Below are 20,747 nucleotides of genomic sequence, written 5' to 3' on the forward strand. Positions count from 1 at the left end.
ATGTCACTACACAAGTCTAGTATAAAGCATATTCCATGTTAAATTAGTACATGTTTGAGAGTTGGGCTTTGACACTATTCATTAAACATTTAATGTGTTCTCAGTTTTCAGATTCTGACCTCTGAACTATTAAGAATTTAAGACATAATCACTTACCATAAAGGAACACTCTTTATATTTTAATAAAGTACATACCTATGCTCTGCCTCAAGTGAGCTTGAAAGAACATCTGCCCGAGGGAAAGCTGAAGATCGAATGATCTGTTGAGCATTGCCATTCTCTTGCAGAATTTCATTTTCAAAGTTTCGGTTTATATCTCTCACATGATGAGGACTGTTGCTGTTGTGCAAGTTAAAGGACTCATCATCCTGTTAATAATAATTATTATTACAAAGTTTAAAAGTAAATTTCATTCCCAAGTAAATTTCTGCAAATGCTTCAATTCAGTGATTCTATTTAATTTAAATTGTTTAAATGGAGATGCTCTATACTACTTTGGGGGTAATTCTGTACATACTTCTAGAGTTTGCAATACCTGGATACTACAGAAATCCTAAGTTATGCCACCAATCAAGTAATGTAGAAATCAACTCCCATGCTTGGTCTCAAACTGTTTTCTACAAATTTTCAAACATACCTTAAAATTCAAACTTATTATTTCTATAAGTTAAGATACTGCTCTTTAAATTCAGACAACAGTTTTCCCTGAATGTATCACAACTTCTCAGGCTGTTGTTACAGCAACTGTAACTTACTAGCCATGAAATTAGAACTAGAAAGAAAGTTTATTTAGAAAGCAGACTGTTCAGGCTCACTCAAATATTAAAAGCTATTTAATCCTATAAATGAGAGATATTTCTTTTAACTTTACTCATTCAGCAACTTGTAATTCTTATTTAGTAATGAGCCAAATAGAAGTCTTACCAACTGTCAAAACAAAGAGGGTAGTATGAACATTATCTAGCTAACACACTTTTGACAATGAAATCCCTAAACTTGGCACATAACAGCATTATCCATAACAGGAGGCAATTGCTCAACCAGCCAGTTCTGCACTTGTACAAAATCATACTTCAGAGTCCACAATCAAGACCATCCATCGTCATTTCCCTCCCGGTCACAGTGCTGTCTTCAGAAATTCTGGGCAAGAATTTCATAAGAAGTACCTAATAAACATATATTCACCTGTCAAATCATACACCTGAAGAATGCATCTCATATATATCTCAAATAAAATTAATAAAAATATTAAACTATTTTAATCTATTAGGGAAAAATATCATCCAAGCATGATTCAGCTGCTGATCACAATTTGTCTCATTATTTCAGACATGAAATCTGTCACTGCAGGCCTTAAAATTCCATCAACAGTATCCTGTCATAAATGTCTGTTGCACGGTTATCTCCCTATGCAATGTTGCACACCATGTTTTCTATCAGTAATCATTAAAATTAATGTTAGAAGTAGGACAACTATTAGTTACATTATTTTTTTAACATCTTTTCACACGTCTTAGTGAAACAACAAAGGCAGGGAAGAGGATGCATGCACTTACTCAATAACTCCAGGCTATGTGATACATACACCTGCTCAAGGACATTACAATTTTCACTACTAAACACCACACACACACTGCTTCTGAAAATCAGGGACAACAAAACGTATTTGACATAAGTATCATGAACATATTAAGAACTCAAGACAATTTCAGGAACAGAAATTCTCACCAAATTCATGTTCAGAATTCTGAAGCTCAAGACAGTGTTTCCCAAGATTTTTAAAATTTTAAATCAAAATTTTGTGTGTTTCTTAAACACAGATGAACAGCATTTTCCCCAACATCCATGTCAGGGTGCTCAGTCATAAAATGCCTAATGGAAAGATGAAGACCTTTCCCAACTGACACATATAGATAAGTTGTACAGTCCCATTAGAGCAAATTTTATTTTGCCCAATATAGGAACAAGGTCAGAAAAGTAAATCTTACTTTTATGAGCCGTGCACACTAGCACTGTTTTGTTTTTTTATCGTGTATCTGAATAACCCTTCCTCAAAACCACTTATTTTAGTTATCTGGCTGATTTTTAATTTGTGTCCCTTTTTTTGTTTACACTTTAAATCACTCATTTAGAGCAAACAGGCTTCTAATCACCTCATCCTGAATAATGAATTACATTTCTTCACTTGGATTATGTATGATAGCTATGCTTAATGGTTTGTTGGTGGCTGGTAGCACTGACAAAAATATTCTCAGGTGCCAGCTATGCACTGCACAAACTGATTAAAATTTAAAGAAAATTGACACAATATTATACACAGTATAGACCTCCAAGTTCTCAATTAGGAAATAAAACCAGGTTCTTTATATATGTATAAATCAAACTACTGCCCCTATGACTAGACCAAGAATAGAGAGCTTTTGGCTATCTAAACACTCAAATTAGAAAGGAAATGGTTTAAGAAGCAAAAACAAGTTTTTCCATTAACTGTTTTCTAGAATAACTAACAGCCAAGGTGTGAAACACTGCCCTCCACAAAGATTAGGTTAGTGTACTTTATTGTTGCTAATAATCTCAGGCACATCTGTCTCTAACATGTATGAACAGATACTGCAGAAAGAGAAAAAAAGAAACTAAGAAGTACTGAAGAAAGAGTAGTACTTGGAGCAACTTAAAAAAAATCATCAAAAGGTAACTACTTTCCTTCATTTAGAGATCAAGACCATGACTCAACAGCTGTTTACAGCCAAATAAAAAGTAGCATATGTTCAGTCTGAGAACTGTTACTGCTGGATCTACAATAGGTATGAACAAAACTACCTTCTCTTGCCCAGCATGATTCTCATCTTCATGTTCTTCTTCCACTCTATCTTGTTTCAATGCTTTCAAAAATTCACTCTTATCAATCCGCATTCTTGTCAATTTTGTTAAACGAGGCTGACCAACTTTCTCAATAGAAGATGACAAATTTGACCGATTACACTAATGTAGGGGAGGTCAGAAAAAAAGGAAAGAATATTATAAGTCTATTCATTTAGAAAACTTTGAATAAAAGACAGACTCATAGGTACCTGTAGTTTCTGGTTTCATATATATCCACAGTAAAAAGTAGAGGGGAGATACAGTTCTTAGATGTAATCCCAGATATTAGGGTTTATGAAGCCCTGCTAACAAACAGTGAACCTTCTAAAGTGTTCACACTATTAGCAATTTTGAAGTTTAAATCTACCAGGTTATACTTCCAAATACACCACTTTTATTACAAATTGAACTGACAAAGCAGATACCGCAGTGCTTAAAGGCCAGTGATGTACGCTCCATATTTCTCTCTCCCACACTAACTTCCACAAAAATAAACTTATTTAATATAATTCTGCATAAAGCTTACTGATCCAGTTATCCAACCAAATTTAAAATTTGATAGATTTGATAAAAACTACAGACACTGCTTTACCTCTTTTATTGAATTCTGTGATACTGTAAATGCCTTGGCAGTTGATTTGAGAGGACTGAAATTGCCAATACCATATGCAGATTCATGAGAAAACAGATTCCCAAGTTTATTTTCTTTTGCTTGGCTTTTCCACTGTGTAGGCAAAACAAAAATTTAAACAAAAATTTAGAGAGCCATTAACTACAATAGGATTATTTTCAGGAATATTTAGAAAAAATAATTAAAGAAAAGCAAATCATAACTACAACCATAATTTAGAGCAAATACCTGTTTTATTGTGGAAAAGAGGCTGTTTATGAGCAATCAATCATCTCTCAATTACTGTTTACACTTTTTATATAGAGTTAAATTTACAAACAATTCAGTGCATCTATATCAATCATTGGGATAAATTCTAGAGGTACTTATTTGCAAACTATAGTTTTCCACTAGGTATCTGTTTTTCTGTTAAATGCATATATACAAATGGCATTTCGATTGTCTAACTTAAAAACATCCTTTTCACTCTCCTTTGGACAGCTCTTGCACTTCTCAAAAAAAAGTAAATGAGAAACAGAGAGAGCCAATTACAGTATAGTTTAAAAAGAAAAATGAGAAAAAGTGTTTCTATTCACTTTTGGGGTGTTGTGCACTTAGCAAGATTTGAAAGCATAATACTCTAGGAATGGAACTCTCAGGGGTGAAACAAGCACATTCAGAATTAGAGCATTATTTTTTTCAACATGTTGTTAATTTCACCATTATCCAAGACTCACCTTTGCGGGTGAAGTAGCAGGTTTAGGGACTAATCCTTTATAAATACTTGTGCCAATTCCATTCTTTACTGTCAGTGAATGAAGACTTCCTACTACAGGGAATCCAGGTATCTGCAGTTCTTTTGTACTGCTCTTTTTAATGACCAGCATTCTTGGAGATCTAGATTTAGGATTCAAAGGGCAATCTGGGGGAAAAAAAAGTGTGTGTGTGTGTATATATGTATAGATATATATGCATGTGTATATATTATTAAGTTCCTAGTTCATAGGGTACTGGATAGCCATATGGTCCAGAGCAAATAGGCATAAATAGGAAACTTGTTTCAGTATTAGTTCCCCATATAACATACTGTACAAACCTAGTGTAGTGGTTTGGTCCAAAATACTCATTACTGTTTACCTTCTGTGAGATAAGAATTAGGAGAAATGCAAAGCAGGCACCAAACTTGAAAGAATATAAAGAAGTTTATTAACAGACCTAAAAGAAGAAAAAAAATTATACCACACCTTCAGAACACTTCTTCTCCCCCCACCTTCCTCCCCTCTCCCGCTGACAATGTAAAAAGACAACCCTTAAGATGTTCAGTCTGTTTACCACTTCCATAATAACCTTGTTCAGTCCATTTAGAAAGAGAAGTCTCTCTTGTCCATGCTATGAAAACATTATCACAACGAGACAGCCGCCCAGGTTGGTTCTCTGCTCGCATGTGAGTTCCTTCGCACGACTTGCAGCTTTTCCCATAACTGCTTTCAAGGGTCCACTCTTGAAATTACTGGGGTAAAATTTTAAGGTTGAGCCGTTCAGAAACAAAAGTTCTCTTCACCCATCTCTGGGAGCATTTCATCTCTAAGAACAGAGGCTCTTCTCCTTCCCTGGGAGCAAAGGGTCATCCTCATCTTCATCTCTAGGACTATCTCTGGGAGCATCTCTAGGAACAGAGGTTTTCTCCTTTTCCATTTGGAGCAAAAGTTGTCATCGCTTCCATCTCTCCCTATTCAAACTTCTCATGAAATTACAGCTGCGTCAGCATCTGCCTATCTCAGCGCAGGTGCTTTTGCTCACAAGTTGAACGCTCCACCCCCCATGCCTTCATGAAATTACAACGGGTACTCTGATATATCATAGCTTCACAACAGAATTTCAGCTTTAAGCATCTCCTTTCTCTTCCCTCAGGTTTTCAGCTCTTCACAGCAATAAAAGGGTTAATCTCACCTTGGCCTTGCAGTTGGAATGAAGCTTATTGCTGTTGGTCACATGACCTCTGCCGGGCAGCTGTGCATCTTTAGCTGAATCTTGGCAGCACTGGAAAGGGGGAACTGCCCGTCTGCACATAGCAGAGCTGTGGGGGGTTCCGCAGGTGGAACAGGGTCCATCGGCTCCAGGATGGCCGTGGCCCGGCCCGGCCTGGCCCAAGCAGGGCCTTGGCTGGGCCCACTGGCCCCCGCACGGGGCCCGCAGCCACCTGTCCCAACACCGGAAATGAGACAGAGCCTCTGCCTTGGAGTTTCCTATTCTTAAGTGTGGATCACAGAGGCGGTCACAACTTTAAGTGGCTTAAAGAATTGTCCATATTCAAACTGGCCATCTGATAGGTTCTATCAGGTCACAGAGGAAGCTGTAAGCACCCCTTTGCAAGAACATCACTTCTGGGACTATGCTTGCTAACCCATGATGCCTGGGTAAACACTAGTTCTGTTCCATTTTCCACAAGCACATTTTATAAAATATTTTACTTGGAAATGCCATAATTGTACTTTTGAAAAATAAAGTGTGGCGGGTTGACCCTGGCTGGATGCTAGATGCCCACCAAACCCATTCTATCACTTCCTTTCTCAGCTGGACAGAGGAGAGAAAAATACAACAAAAGGCTCACAGGTTGAGATAAGGGCAGGGAGAGATCACTCACCAATTAATGTCATGGGCAAAACAGACTCAACTTGGAGAAATTAACTGAATTTATTACCAATCAAATCAGAGTAGGATAATGAGAAACAAAATCAAATCTTAAAAATACCTTTCCCCCACTCTTCCCTTTTTCCTTGGCTTAATTTTACTCCCAGTTTTCTCTACCTCTCCCCTCCAGCAGTACAGGGGGATGGGGAAAGGGTGTTGTGGTCAGTCCATCACGCATTGTCTCTGCTGCTTTTTTCTCCTCAGGGGGAGGTCTCCTCACACTTCTCCTGCTCCACCATGGGGTATGTGGCAGGACATCCCCCCTACCACAGAAGAGCTTATATGCAGCTGGTGCGACAGCTCCGGACGTTCTCTCCCCCATGTGAAGTGATGAGATAACCCAGGCCAGCTCTCTGACTAGTAAGTGTCATGAGATAGTGAGTTATTTCTTCCTCTGGCGCCGGGACTAGAACTCCCAATAAACAACTGGGTGTGAGAACAGATGTGGGGAGATAAGCCAGAGATTTCTGACTGAAAAGGCACTACTTTTACAACTATAAAAGTTACACAAATTTTCACAGAGGTAGAAGCCTCCTACACACACTGTGGAAACGTGCAGGGGACTTCTCCCACGAGCTCAGATGCGAACACTGCAGATACTTTCCCAAGGAATTGAGAGGAAGAATTCTATGTGTACCCCATCACCAATTTGATGGTAAGTTACATTGAATACTAATATATACTATTTCTGCACTAACTGTAATATAGGTACCTTTATCATGCACTGTATTTTATCTACTAGTTGCAGGTACAAAAATGCTGCTAGCGAGGATTTTCTTGTTATTTTCTGTGAGAGACTTTTCTCTCTCACAGAAGAGGTAGCAGGGAATGTAAACAACCAAGACACCTGCAACCTTGAAAAGTCTTGTTTAGGGTATAGTAGAAAAATATTTTGACAATGGGTGTTTTAGGATTTTAGCCAATCACCCCCAAGGGGTGGCTGGTCCTTTGTCCAATTAGACTATGAAGAAAAAAGTCTATAAAAGAGTTTGTAAAATAATTAAATAAATCAATCTTGCTGCACAATTCCTGCCTGCTGGATCTTATCCTCCTCCTCCTCCCTATGGCTGCGGGACATGGTGATATACCGTAGGAACCAGGCCTGCGGTAATAACTAGTAGTTCTTTCTGTTTTATTCCTGTGTAGTACGTAGTCTGTTAAAGTCTTATGTCTGTTAAATTTGTGTCTATTAAATAAATAATTCATTTTGTAATAGACCTAATCGGCCATTAAGAACTTGCGAATGAGAGCAATCTGGGGTGCAGGCTGCCCCAAACAGAGCTACTGCCAGAAATCTGAGTCAAAGGCAGGACTTGTCTAAGCTCTCTCTCTCCATTTGTAGCAAGGTCCCCCCTACAGAAGACAATCCTCCATGAACTTCTCCAGCATGAGTCCTTCCCATGGGCAACAGTTCACAAGCTGCTCCAGCATGGTCCCTTCCACAGGGTGTAGTCCTTCAAGAACAGCCTGCTCAAGTGTGGGCTCCCCATAGGGTCACATGTCCTGCCAGCAAACCTGCTCCAGTGTGGGCTCCTCTCTCCATGGGTCTGCAGGTCCCTGCCAGGACCCTGCTCCAGCAAGGGCATCCCACAGGGTCACAGCCTTCTTTTGGGCATCCACCTGCTCTGGCATGGGGTCCTCCAGGGGCTGCAAGGGAATATCTGCTCCACTGGTAATCTCCAGGGGCTGCAGGGACACAATCTGCCTCACCATTGCCTTCACCGTGGGTTGCGGGTGAATCACTGCTCTGGCACCTGAAGCACCTTCTCCCCCTCCTTCTCCACTGATCTTAGTGTCTGCAGAGTTGTTGCTCGCATATATTCTCACTCCTGTGAGCACCTCAGAAGTGTGGTGTCACCCTGGCAATTCCAGAGAGACACAAATCACTGCAATGTGCTGGGGCCTGCCCCAGGCCTACCAAGCCATGTTCATCACTACGCAGTACCCTCAGGGGGAAAAATGTTGTCTCTGGATCTGACAATAAGACAACAGGCCCTGCAGCTATTCAAACTCCAGCAACAGGCCCTGTAGCTGAATCAGAGAACCAACTTGTGCTGGTATCACTCTCCCCTATACACAAGAAGAAATGCGCATGAAAGTCATCTCATAAAAGAGCTTTAGTAAAGAAAAATAAGGAGAGTGAAGAGAGCAAAACAGCAGGGCTATCACAAGGGCCATTTTCAGTTCCATTACACAAGGGTTAACACAGGAACAAGAGGAAGACACAGAAGAGGTAATCACCACTTAATGCATATCCTTGAGTGAGCTGTGGGAGATATGAAAAGATTTAGGTGAGCATATTACCACCTGGCTGCTCTGATGCTTGGATAATGGGGCTAGCAGTTTGGAAATTAGAGGATAAGGAAGCCAAGCAGCTGGGATCACTTTTTAAGGAAGCAGGCATTGACAAAGTGATGGGGAAAAAAGACACAAGCCCTTAGCCTCTGGAGGCCGCTCCTGTCAAGCATGAGGGAAAGGTATCCTGCAAGGAAGATATTCCATGTCACCCAAGCAAATGGACTGCAATAAAGGTATCCAATACCTGAGGGAATTAGCCATGCAAGAGATGATTTATTATAACCCAATGCGCAGTTCCCCACAGATCCAGACAAAGTCCTATGCCTATGACCCATGTGGCAGAAATTTGCACAAAGTGCACCAATGGCACATGCCAACCACTTGGCAATATTAATCTGAAAAGATGATGTACCACCAAGAGTGGATGAAGCGATTTGTCAGATCCAGGAATATGAAGACAGTATTTCTTCTTCCCTTATCTTGTTTGTGGAGAAACTATCAGATAAACTGATCCGGGAATTCCAGCAATTCAGAGAGAATATGTCCTACTCCCCACCTATATGCACCCACATCTCAGTGATTGACAGGAGGCATTCTTTCTCTCAGAAGAGAGTATATGGAAAGTACACATCACAGGGTGTGGGAGACAGAGGAGTAGAAACTCCTGCAATTAAAGGAGGCTTTGATTTACAACCCTGGAAGAGACTAGGTCTGGCTTAATTGACAGAGATTTGTGGACTTTAAGCAAAAGGATTACAAACTTGTATTCCTATAATTGCAAGTAAAATTGTACACTGGGTGTTTTGGTGAAGGGTTTTAAAATATAATAGTGTGGTTTTATATAGTTTAAGTTAAGAATGTAGATGGTATAAGAGAGACATCTGTGTGTACGTGACATGAGAAGTTATTGGTCAAGACATAGCTGCATTGCAGTGAGAAGTGCCACAGGTGATAGGTCATAAATCTAAAACAAAGTGTCGTTTTAAGTATCTATTGGATTAGAAAGTTATAAATTACGATGTAACCCTAAATCTTGTGACTAGTCGCCATTACTTGGAGGTGTTGTAAAATCTCACGCCTTGGCTGATGCGTTTGTTATTTTAAACAATAAATTCGTGTAATTGCATAGTCCCATCCCTTAAAGTTATTTTCCTCTGACACGTGAAAGCGCGAGAAAGTGACAAGTGGTGCCTGGTGTGCGGCGGATTTACGGCGCAGAGGTCAGAGTAGGATGAAGAGGATTCCCCCGGTAGACGTGAGTTAGCCGAACCCTGAAATGAAGGGTGATCTGGCGGGAGCTAAAACTGAAAGGAAGCTTAACGGAGGGTCGCGGGCCGATTTCTCCCAAGCATGCCAGTAGGAGAACTGTCTTCAACGTTGAGTGAAGGCAGGGGCCGGGGAGGTTAAGAGATGGGTGAAAATATTTCAAAAGAACAGAGGGATGTTTATAATAAGTTAGATGCCTTGCTGAAGTTACATTCTGAGCCTCTTCCCAGCAGAGAAGTGAAAGATTTATTGCTTTGGGTTTTCCGAAATTGCCCTGATGTTGACCTTGACCTTCTTCTTACTAAATCAGTTTGGGATGATATTGCAACTAGACTTTACGATCTTGCTTCGAAACGTGATAAGGCGGCGGCTATGTTAATCCCTGCTTGCCGGGTGGTGATAGAATTGTTGAACAGCTCAGCGATTAATGGCGGCTCCGAAATTTTAACTGCGCCACGGGCTCCCTCGCAGTCGCCCCCTCCGGCTGCTTGTGATATTGCACCCGAAAGGGAGGGTGGTGAAGACAAGAGGGAGGAGCCCTTGGAAGTGACGTATAGTGCCAGAGGGCGGGAGGCCCCGGAAATTACATCTCAGGAAATGACATCTTCGGAAGTGATGAAAGCAAAGGTGGATGCCCCCATGACAGCTCGGAGGGTTGCTGGTAGCACAGCAGATGTGCAAACTCAGGATGAGTGTTTACCATCAGTGGATGAATTTAATTTAAGCCTTGAAGATATGAATAGGCTTTGCTCTGCTGATAAGCAGAGAGAAATAAATCTCAGGCAAAAGCCTTGTCTCCAGCTAGGCAAAAACATCCTAACACAAAGATTCAACATTAAATGGATGATCTGTTAATTTCAGCACCAACACAGAAGGAGATGGAGGAAGCTCGTGACAATGTTGTAACAGAGATTAAAAGGGCTGGACTTGAGATTTCTACATCAAAAATACAAGAAACTCCACCGTGGAAATATTTGGGATGGAAAATGACAGAACAGTCAATAAGGCCACAGAAAATACAGCTTCAAATTAAAGTTCATACTTTACAAGATTTACAGCAGCTTTTGGAGAGATAAATTGGATTAGAGTTACTTTAGGGATTACCAATGATGAACTTGCTCCAGTTTTTGATTTGTTAAAGGGAGATTGTGACATTACTTCCCCAAGAACCCTCACACCTGAAGCTCTTAAGGCACTTTACAGAGTAACAGAGGCTTTTCAGAAAAGACAAGCACATCATTGTGTAGATTCACAACCATTCTTCCTTGCAGTACTGGGGGAAAAAATGCAATTGTATGGTCTTATATTTCAATGGGATGCTTCTGCCAAAGATCCCTTATTGATAATAGAATGGGGTTTTTTGCCTTACAGATCTCCAAAAACAGTCTTCACAACGATGGAAATGTTAGCACAGATTATAATTAGAGGCAGGTCAAGGTTGTTAACTATGGCAGGCAAAGAGTTTGCGATAATTTATTTGCCTCTGAAAAAGCAATATTTTGATTGGGCATTACTAAACTCAGAAGAACTTCAGATTGCATTATTGAATTATCCAGGTACCTGTTGTATTCATTTCCCTAGTCATAAACTATTTCAGGCAAAATTAAGCTTTAGAGAAAGACCACTGTTAAGTGAAGTGCCTTTGGATGCTGTGACAATTTTTAGTGATGGATCAGGAAAAACACATGGCTCGGTGGTAATGTGGCAAGACCGAGAAACTAAAACATGGAAACAGAATATTCAAATAGTAGAGGGTTCAACCCAGGTAGTAGAACTTGCAGCAGTAGTTAGAGCATTTCAGCTTTTCCCAGAGCCTTTTAATTTGATTACAGATTCTGCTTATGTTGCTAATATAGTTAAGAGAATAGAAGGATCAGTTTAGAAGGATGTTAGCAATAATGCTCTGTGTCGTCATCTTAAATGTCTTTATACACTTGTGCAAAATAGAACTAATCAATATTTTGTCTCCCATATTAGGGCTCATTCTTCACTCCCAGGGTTCCTGGGGGAGGGCAACTCCAGGGCTGATAAGTTAACAGTTGCCATAGTGAACACCTTGCCAAATATTTTTGAACAAGCGAAGTTGAGTCATGCCTTTTTTCATCAGAACGCACAAGCTCTTATGAGAATGTTTCGTCTTTCCAGAGAAGATCAGGCTAGAGCAATTGTAAATACCTGCCCAGATTGCCAACTGGTGCAGCCTCCTGTTTCCATGGGAGCAGTAAATCCTCGAGGGCTACAGAGTTTGCAATTGTGGCAAACAGATATCACTAAATATCCGTCCTTTGGAAAATATAAAAATATCCATCTGTCAGTGGATACATTTTCCAATGCAGTTTTTGCTTCTGTACACACAGGAGAGACAGCAAATCATGTGTGTCAGCATTTTTTGCAAGCTTTCGCTTCCTTGGGGGTACCTCAAGAAATAAAAACAGATAATGGTCCTGCTTATACAGCCCAGAAAGTAGCCACATTTTTGATGAATTGGGGTGTTCGCCATACTTTCGGCATTCCTTATTCACCTACGAGTCAGGCAATTGTAGAAAGGACACATCATTCCTTGAAACGTATTTTAGATCAGCAAAAGGGAGATCTAGCACAAGCAACACCACAGATGCGATTAAGTAAAGCTTTGTATGTTATAACTTTTTGAATAGTTCTTCTGCAGAGCCCGATCCTCCAATATTTAGGCATTTCTCTAATAGCACACATGCAAAGTTAAGAGAAAATCCTTTGGTTCTGATTAGAAATCCAGAAACAGGACAAATAGAAGGTCCATTCCCATCAATAACCTGGGGCAAAGGGTTTGCTTGTGTTTCTACAGGTACGGGACCTAGGTGGCTTCCTACGAAGAATGTGAAACCATATCATGTGCAGAAGGAAGCTGACAATGCTACGAGTAGAGAAGAGAGTACGCAGATGTGAACTTCGCAGAGACTACAGCCCATACCTGCAAGCTTTTGTTTTATTGTTAAAGCTGTAAATTTTAGGTTTTAGACTGTGTAAGAGTGCATAAGCAAATGTGTTGCGAAGATCTTTTGGCAAATAATCCTCATTTTTTTATTTAAAGAAGGTATAAAATATTTTTGTGCCTCATCATTAGATGAAGTTAAAGAAAAATTGGGAAATACAAAAATATTCTTACAAATTCATTTAGAGATTGAGATTTGAGAAGGAGTCTTTTGCCAAAAGAACTTTCAAGAAACATGAAATTTAATCAAATGTTAAGTTTGTTTTTTGCTTTGTTTGTTTTCGGTGGAGTAGCTTTGCCGGTTGATCAACCTAAGACCAATGTTTGGGTGACTTTAGCTAATGCTTCAGGGTTGGATACTCTATGTCTGTCTACCACAACTCCAGAAAATCCATTTTCAACTTGTCTAGTCAATGTTCCAATAGAGAATTGGCCAATCCCAGAGAAGATTGACAGGGCCTTACGAGGTACCTTTGTGGGTTCAAAAGTTTGGGAAAACTATACTCCAGTAAATACATGGGAATGGTGGACTCCCTATCTTCCTAAAACCTCTGATGAACCTGAAGAATTGGAAATCCTTGGTTCTGTAAAAGTGAAATTCTGTGTTGAGTTCTATTCTACAAACATGAATCAATCACTGATGAGAGATGTTTCTCCATATCACCCTGTCTATAAGAACCACTCCTTTTGGTGCAATAGTACTTTTGTAGTTTCATCTGCACCTAGCTCTATTCCTCTGCAATTACCAAGAGGAATGTTTTTTGTATGTGGAGACAGAGCATGGCCAGCTATCCCTTCAAACATTAAGGGTGGTCCTTGTACTTTGGGAGAGCTTACATTATTTACTCCTAATATGAAGACAATTGCCAACATGAGACACAGACAAAAAAGATCTACTCCTCATCAATATGGACCAGAATGCAGAGATGATTTTACCCCATGGGGCTATGGAAAAAGGCTTGCAACATCTCTTCTTATGCCACCAGTTGCCTCAGTAGTTGCGTTAAAGCAGTTGGATCAGTTGGGATGTTGGCTGAGTAAACAATCTAATGCTACATCCCTTGCATTAAGTGGCATCTTAGCAGATGTCAAAAATGTGAGGCATGCCACTTTGCAAAATAGAGCAGCCATTGATTTTCTTTTGCTGGCCCATGGACATGGATGCAAAGACTTTGAGGGGATGTGCTATATGAATCTGCCTGACCACTCAGAGTCTATTTACAAGAGCATACAACAACTTAAAGAGGGTGTGTCGAAAATAAGAATCGATGATGGAACTTGGCTGGATAATTTGTTTAGTGGATAGGGTTTAGCATCCTGGGTAAAGAAATGTCTTACAACAGGCCTATACATTTTGGCAGTCATAGTAATAGTTCTCATAATGGTGCCTTGTCTGTTTCAATGTGTACAGCGAATGATTGATAAATCCATCAAAGGAGTTTTTTTGGTGCAGAAAGGAGGGGGAGATGTGGGAGACAGAGGAGTAGAAACTCCTGCAATTAAAGGAGGCTTTGATTTACAACCCTGGAAGAGACTAGGTCTGGCTTAATTGACAGAGATTTGTGGACTTTAAGCAAAAGGATTACAAACTTGTGTTCCTATCATTACAAGTAAAATTGTACACTGGGTGTTTTGGTGAAGGGTTTTAAAATATAATAGTGTGGTTTTATATAGTTTAAGTTAAGAATGTAGATGGTATAAGAGAGACATCTGTGTGTATGTGACATGAGAAGTTATTGGTCAAGACATAGCTGCATTGCAGTGAGAAGTGCCACAGGTGATAGGTCATAAATCTAAAACAAAGTGTCGTTTTAAGTATCTATTGGATTAGAAAGTTATAAATTACGATGTAACCCTAAATCTTGTGACTAGTCGCCATTACTTGGAGGTGTTGTAAAATCTCACGCCTTGGCTGATGCGTTTGTTATTTTAAACAATAAATTCGTGTAATTGCATAGTCCCATCCCTTAAAGTTATTTTCCTCTGACACGTGAAAGCGCGAGAAACGGACAACAGGGTACCCTGTGGTTTTACCTATGAGACCACAGAGAGGAGATGAGGAAAAGGGATGGGAAACCTACCTCAAGCCTAGAGGCACAGGGATGTGAATTGCAAGGAAAAAAACCCAAAAATGAAGGTTCTTCCAGGAAAGCTGCTGCTCCAGTATCCAGTGGGCAGTTCCCCAGGCAGAGTGGAAGGGATGATTTTACTCCTGATCGTATGGAAAGAAATTCTAATCCATTTCTACAAGAAGTGGAGAATCCTATGACCAGGACTCTTGGGGTCCTGCCCCCAGCCAGGTGAAAGAGAGGGATAACTGGGTTTACTGGACTGTGTGGATTTGATGGCCTGACACAGCAGCCCCACAGGAGTACAAGGCTTTAGTAGACACTGGTGCACAGTGTACCCTAATGTCCTCAAGCTCTGGAGGGACAGCATCCATTTGTATTTCTGGAGGGACAGGGAGATGCAAACAGCTGACTGTATTGGAGGCCGAGATCAGCCTGACTGGGAATGAATGGCAAAAGCACCCTATTGTGACTGGTTTAGAAGCTCCGTACATCCTTGGCATAGATCATCTCAGAAGAGGGTATTTCAAGGATCCAAAAGGGCACTGGTGGGCTGTCAGTATGGCTGCCTTGGAGAGGGAGGAAATGAAGCAGCTGTCTGCCTTGCCCGGTCTTTCAGAGGACCCTTCTGTTGTGGGGTTACTGTAGGTCAAATAACAACAGGTGCTGATCATGGCAATATCGCACTGACCCAGACTCCCTGATTCCACCCAGAACCTATTCATCAACTGAAGAGCCAAGCAGTGATCAGCAGGACCCACTCACACTTTATAGCCACATAAGGCCTGTGAGAGTCAAATGGAGACTAACACTAGATTATCATGGCCTGAATGAATTCACACCACTAAGTGCTGCTGTACTGGACATGCTGGAACTTCAGTACAAACTGGAGTCAAAGGCAGCCCACTGGTGCCATAATTGATATCACCAATGCGTTTTTCTCAATTGCAGAATATGCTGAGTTGGATGGAACCCACAAGGATTGAGTCCGCCTCCTGGCACTGCACAGGACCATAACCAAGAGTCACACAATGCCCCCAAGAGTATTGTCCAAATGCTTCTTGAACTCTGTCAGGCTTGGTGCAGTGACCACTTCCCTGGAGAGCCTGTTCCAGTTCCCAACCACCCTCTGGGTGAAGAACCTTTCTTTAATAGCTAACCTAAACCTCCCCTGACACAACTTCACGCCATTCCCACAGGTCCTGTTACTGGTCACCAAAGAAGAGATCAGTGTCTGCCCCTCCTCTTCCCCTCACAAGGAAGTTGTAGACTGCAATGAGGTCTGACCTCAGTCTCCTCCAGGCTGAACAAGCCAAGTGCCCTCAACAGCTCCTCATACGGCTTCCCCTCAAGGCCCTTCACCAACTTTGTAGCCCTCCTTTGGACGCTTTCTATTAGCTTTATATCTTTCTTATACTGTTGTGAGCAAAACTGCCCCCAGTACTCAAGGTGAGGCTGTACCAGTGCAGAGCAGTGCAGGACGATCCCCTTGCTTGACTGGCTGGGAATGCTTTGCCTGATGCACCCCAGGACACATTTGGTTCTCCTGGTTGCCAGGGCACTGCTGACTCTTATTCAACTTTCTGTCAACCAGGACCCCCAGGTCCCTTTCTGTGGCACTGCTTTCCAGCATCTCGTTCCCCATTCTGTCTGTACATCCAGGGTTGCCCCATTCCAGATGCAGAATCTGGCACTTCCCCTTGTTGAACTTGATACAGTTGGTGATTGCCCAGTCCTCTAATTGGTCAGGGTCTCCCTGCAGGGCCTCCCTGCATTCAAGGGAGTCAACAGCTCCTCACAGTTTTGTGTTATATGCAAACTTGCTTAGCATCCCTTCCAGTCCTGTGTCCAAGTCATTAATGTAGATGTTGAAAAGCACAGGGCTTAAGATGGAGCCCTGCAGAATCTCACTAGTGGCAGGTGGCCAGTCTGATTTCACCCCATCAACTATAACCCTTTGAGCCCAACCCATGAGCCAGTTGCTCACCCATCACATGACGTGTTTATCCAGCTGTGGGCTGGACATTTTTTCCAGAGGGATCCTGGGAGAGACAGTATCAAAAGCTTTACTGAATCCAAAAAGATGACATCAACTGACTTCCCTTGATCAACTAGGTGGGGAACCTTGTCATAAAAGGAAATCAGGTTTGATAAGCAGGACTTTCCTCTCATGAAGTCATGCTGGCTTTGACTGATGATTGTGTTGTCCTTCAGATATTTTCCCCTGAATAACCTTCTCCATAACTTTACCAGGCACTGAAGTGAGACTGACAGCCTGTAGTTTCCATGGTCCTCCTTCTTGCCCTTCTTGAAAATCGGGACTTTTGCCAGCTTTCTGTCAGCTGGGACCTCTCTGGATTCCCAAGACCACTCAAAAATCATAGCAGACTTTTTGTGATGAAATCAGCAGCCCTTTGAGGATTCTTGGATGAATTCCATAAGGCCCCATATATTTTTAGTGATCCAGCTGGAGCAGTAGATCCCACACAAGTTCAAGGTCAACTGGGAATTGATCATTCTCACAGCCATGGGCCTCCAGCTCAGGGCACTGGGATCCCCTTAGTCTATCATCCATGTTGAAGACAGAGGCAAAAAAAGCATTAAACACCTCTGCCTCGTCTGTGTCCCTGTTTGTGAGGTGACCATCCTCATCCTGTAGTAACACCAAGGTTGTGGGTACAATTCCCATATGGGCCATTCACTTAAGAGTTGGATTTGATGATCCTTGTAGGTCCCTTTCAACTCAGAATATTCTGTGATCTCTGACTTATTTTTAAACTGCCTATGACCATTAATATATTTGAAAAAACTCTTTATTTTCCCCCACAGTTCTGGCAGCTTCAACTCCAGTTGAGCTTTGGTCACACAAATTTTCTCCCTACAGTGGCAAGCAGCTTCTCTGTATTCTTCCCATTTCACCTGACCTTGCTTCCACTGGCCCTATACCTTCTTTTTTTGCCTTATTTCCAAGAGAAGATCCCTACTCAGCCAAGCTGGCCTTTGGCCTTGCCTGCTTGATTTCCAACATTTGAGAATTGCTGCTCCTGTGCCCTTAGGAGGTGATGTTTAAAAAGTGACCAGCACTGATGGACCCCAGCACCTTCAGAAGTGTTTTTCCAGGGGACCTTACTCACTAATTCCCTGAGCAGCCTGAAGTCAGGTCTCCTCATGTCTAGAGTTGAGGTTTTGCTTGCACTTTAACTCCTGTCAACAGAGATTTTAAACTCGATCGCTTCGTGGTCAGTGTGTCCAAGACAGCCGCCTATCTCTTCGGAAGCAGAGTGCAGACCACAGTTTGCTCTCACTTGGAGGGGTGTCCAGTACACCTGCAATCGACTGCCCCAGGGGTGGAAACACAGCCCCACCAGTTGCCATGGACTGATCCAGACTGCACTGGAACAGAGTGAAGCTCCAGAACACCTGCAATAAATTGATGACATCATTGTGTGGGGAAATACAGCAGAAGAAAATAGTCCAAATCCTTCTGAAAGCTGGTTTTGCCATAAAACAAAGCAAGGTCAAGGAACTTGTACAGAAGATCCAGTTTTCAGGAACAAAATGACAAGATTGATGTTGCCAGATTCCAATGGATGTGATCACCAAAATAACAGCCATGTCCCCACCAACTAATAAGAAAGAAACATATGCTTTTTTAGGTGTTGTGGGATTTTGGAGAATGCATATTCCAAATTACAATCAGCCTCCTCTATCAAGTGACCTGGAAGAAGAGTGATTTCAAATGAGGCCCTGAGCAGTGACAAGTCTTTGAACAAATCAAGCAGGAGATAGTTCATGCTGTAGTCTTTGTGACAGTCTGAACAGGACAAGATGTAAAAAATGTGCTTTATACTGCACTGGGGAGAATGGCTGCCAGAGACTGAAATGTTATAGTTCGTGGCTTAAACATTGATATGAAAGACTTTTGCCTATTATAGCAAAACTGTATAACGAATCTGAACCAACAAAGCTGCACCACCAAAGCCAACCCCACCCTGAATGGGCGTCCTGACTGAAACCTTGAACTGTGAGTTAAGCGGCCTAAGAGAACTTGAGATAAGATAAAAGTGACACTTTTGTTCAATCCTCTCAGGTCTGGGAAGAAATAGATAAGGCTGGGAGAGCATCCATGGGAGGGCCAAGCCCAGCAGCTGTCCTGAAAATTATCCCTGTCTGGCTTTGGCACAGATGCCATAGGCCACAGGCTTATCTACTGAGACCAGGTTTGCACAGATTCCCCCCAAACAAAGAGGAGAGTTTTGGGTGTATGGCATAACCTCTGGTCAGAGGCAGTGAACACCCCTCCTCCATCACACAAACTGGCTCAGCTGTAAAACCCCACACCCCAGGAAAGCCACAACCAAGGGACATTCACATGAGGGGCAGCCAATGGGGTGTCATAATCCATCAAAGACCCCTGAAGTGCTCCCCAGACTCATTCCTGAGGTCTTGAACCAGAGCACTGCACATGATGCAAAGTGATGCAACCGATCCAGTCTTGCAAGAGACAGTGTCAAACTTGACCCTGTCAAGGGAGGTACCTGGGCGTTCCCACCTGGCCCAAATGTATATTAATCCATTGAATTCTATGCCTTTGGTGGGGGACTCTCACCACCAAGAAGACCAGATGGAGAGGATCAATGGGATGCCATTAAGATCCACAGAGGGGTGATATTTTCTACTTAATCTGTCTCTGTCACTCTTCCTGTTCCCCTTGTTATGAACAAGTGTTTGAGATCGCTTAAAAAATCATCAGCAAGGGTATTAGCAAAAACCAGATTTAATATTAAGTGAAAGCAGGACAAATTCATTGGCAAGATTCACTCTACTACTTCCAGGACAGCTAAGGCACAACAAGGGAAAACAAGCAACAACAAAACCAAACAAAATCCAGGCAATAAAACCAGAAATGAACTGAGAACTATCTAGGGTGGGGGAGGGGGGTGTGGGGTGTGTTTAGGTGCATGTGACAAAAGACAGTGTGGGCAAGGATAAAAAGGAACACAGCCTAAAAGCTTAACAACACTCAAACTTAACAGTACTTAACTTATACCTTAAGCCTAACAATTTAACATATGAAAACACTTAACTTATACCTAGCTTAACTTATAGCTTAACCGTAACAATCTAACAGAGGAATAACACAACAGCATTTAACCTAACTTTTAATTTTGACGTTGAACTTAGCAACTTAGCAAAAGAACACCACTTAGTAGCATTTAACTTAGCTTATAACTATAACTTAACCTTAATTATAGGCCTAACTTTCATAAGTACTTAAGGTACTTAAACATCTAAGAAAACAGCATTTCTCCCATATTTGCTATAGCATATGAGGACATTTATGCACCCAGAGAGAAAGAGTCAGTGTAAACAAGGTACCTGTGAAAAATTCTCCTCATAGATCAGTGAAATATTCACTTCAGATGCTTTTGCATCTCCTGATGGGTGAAAGATCAGGCCTCGAGGAATGAGGATATTGGCCCAAGACAAGTCGTTTTTCAGTGATCCTCCAAGTATAGCAAACCTGCGAGTCTGCTAGCTCTGAAAGGCATTCCCCCCAGAGGGAGATCGGTGGTTGCAGCCCACTGCAGTCCAGGAGAGCTCAAAAGGGTCTCACTTTGGACTGCTGTTTATAGGGTCGCAAGAGAGTGGGCTTTAGTCATAATGTCGCGGGTTCGCACACAATGTTTCATCCTGGCCACAGTTTGGGTCGGCATTTTCTTTGAAAGTGTGAGAACAGGAATGTTATGCCATTCAGGCAACAAAAATATTCTCCAAGGCTGGTCATAAGGAAAAGAGAAGCTTGTTAGACAACCACAGTTCCCTGGGAGCAAGACAGTGTTTCTGATGAGCTCGGGAAGAGCTGAGCCCAGGTGCTGTTTTCAAGGCTGAGGCCTAACAAGCATTTCTCAGATCACACTGCAGCCTAGAAAGGAGGAGGGAGGAATGCACCACCACATCCCCCACCTCTTTTTCTATT

General features: G+C 41.8%; 1 protein-coding gene across 16 annotated transcripts in view; it reads right to left on the reverse strand.

The window, feature by feature from the left end:
* The window catches only part of LOC138102701 (vasculin-like), a 147,369-nt gene that overhangs the window by 24,869 nt on the left and 101,753 nt on the right, over positions 1–20,747 (reverse strand). For 15 of the 16 annotated variants that reach the window (XM_069000457.1, XM_069000452.1, XM_069000449.1 and 12 more), the window contains 4 exons: positions 4,210–4,394; positions 3,455–3,586; positions 2,821–2,982; positions 196–368 (listed from right to left, as the gene is read on the reverse strand). In XM_069000457.1, the coding sequence (XP_068856558.1) occupies positions 196–368; positions 2,821–2,982; positions 3,455–3,586; positions 4,210–4,394 (652 nt within the window). Of the gene's footprint in view, positions 1–195; positions 369–2,820; positions 2,983–3,454; positions 3,587–4,209; positions 4,395–7,873; positions 8,640–20,747 lie in introns of those variants that run through there. The other variant, XM_069000458.1, reaches the window with a different exon arrangement.

Source organism: Aphelocoma coerulescens, assembly GCF_041296385.1.
Source record: "Aphelocoma coerulescens isolate FSJ_1873_10779 chromosome W unlocalized genomic scaffold, UR_Acoe_1.0 ChrW_unloc_scaf_1, whole genome shotgun sequence".
In the NCBI taxonomy this organism is placed as follows: domain Eukaryota; kingdom Metazoa; phylum Chordata; class Aves; order Passeriformes; family Corvidae; genus Aphelocoma; species Aphelocoma coerulescens.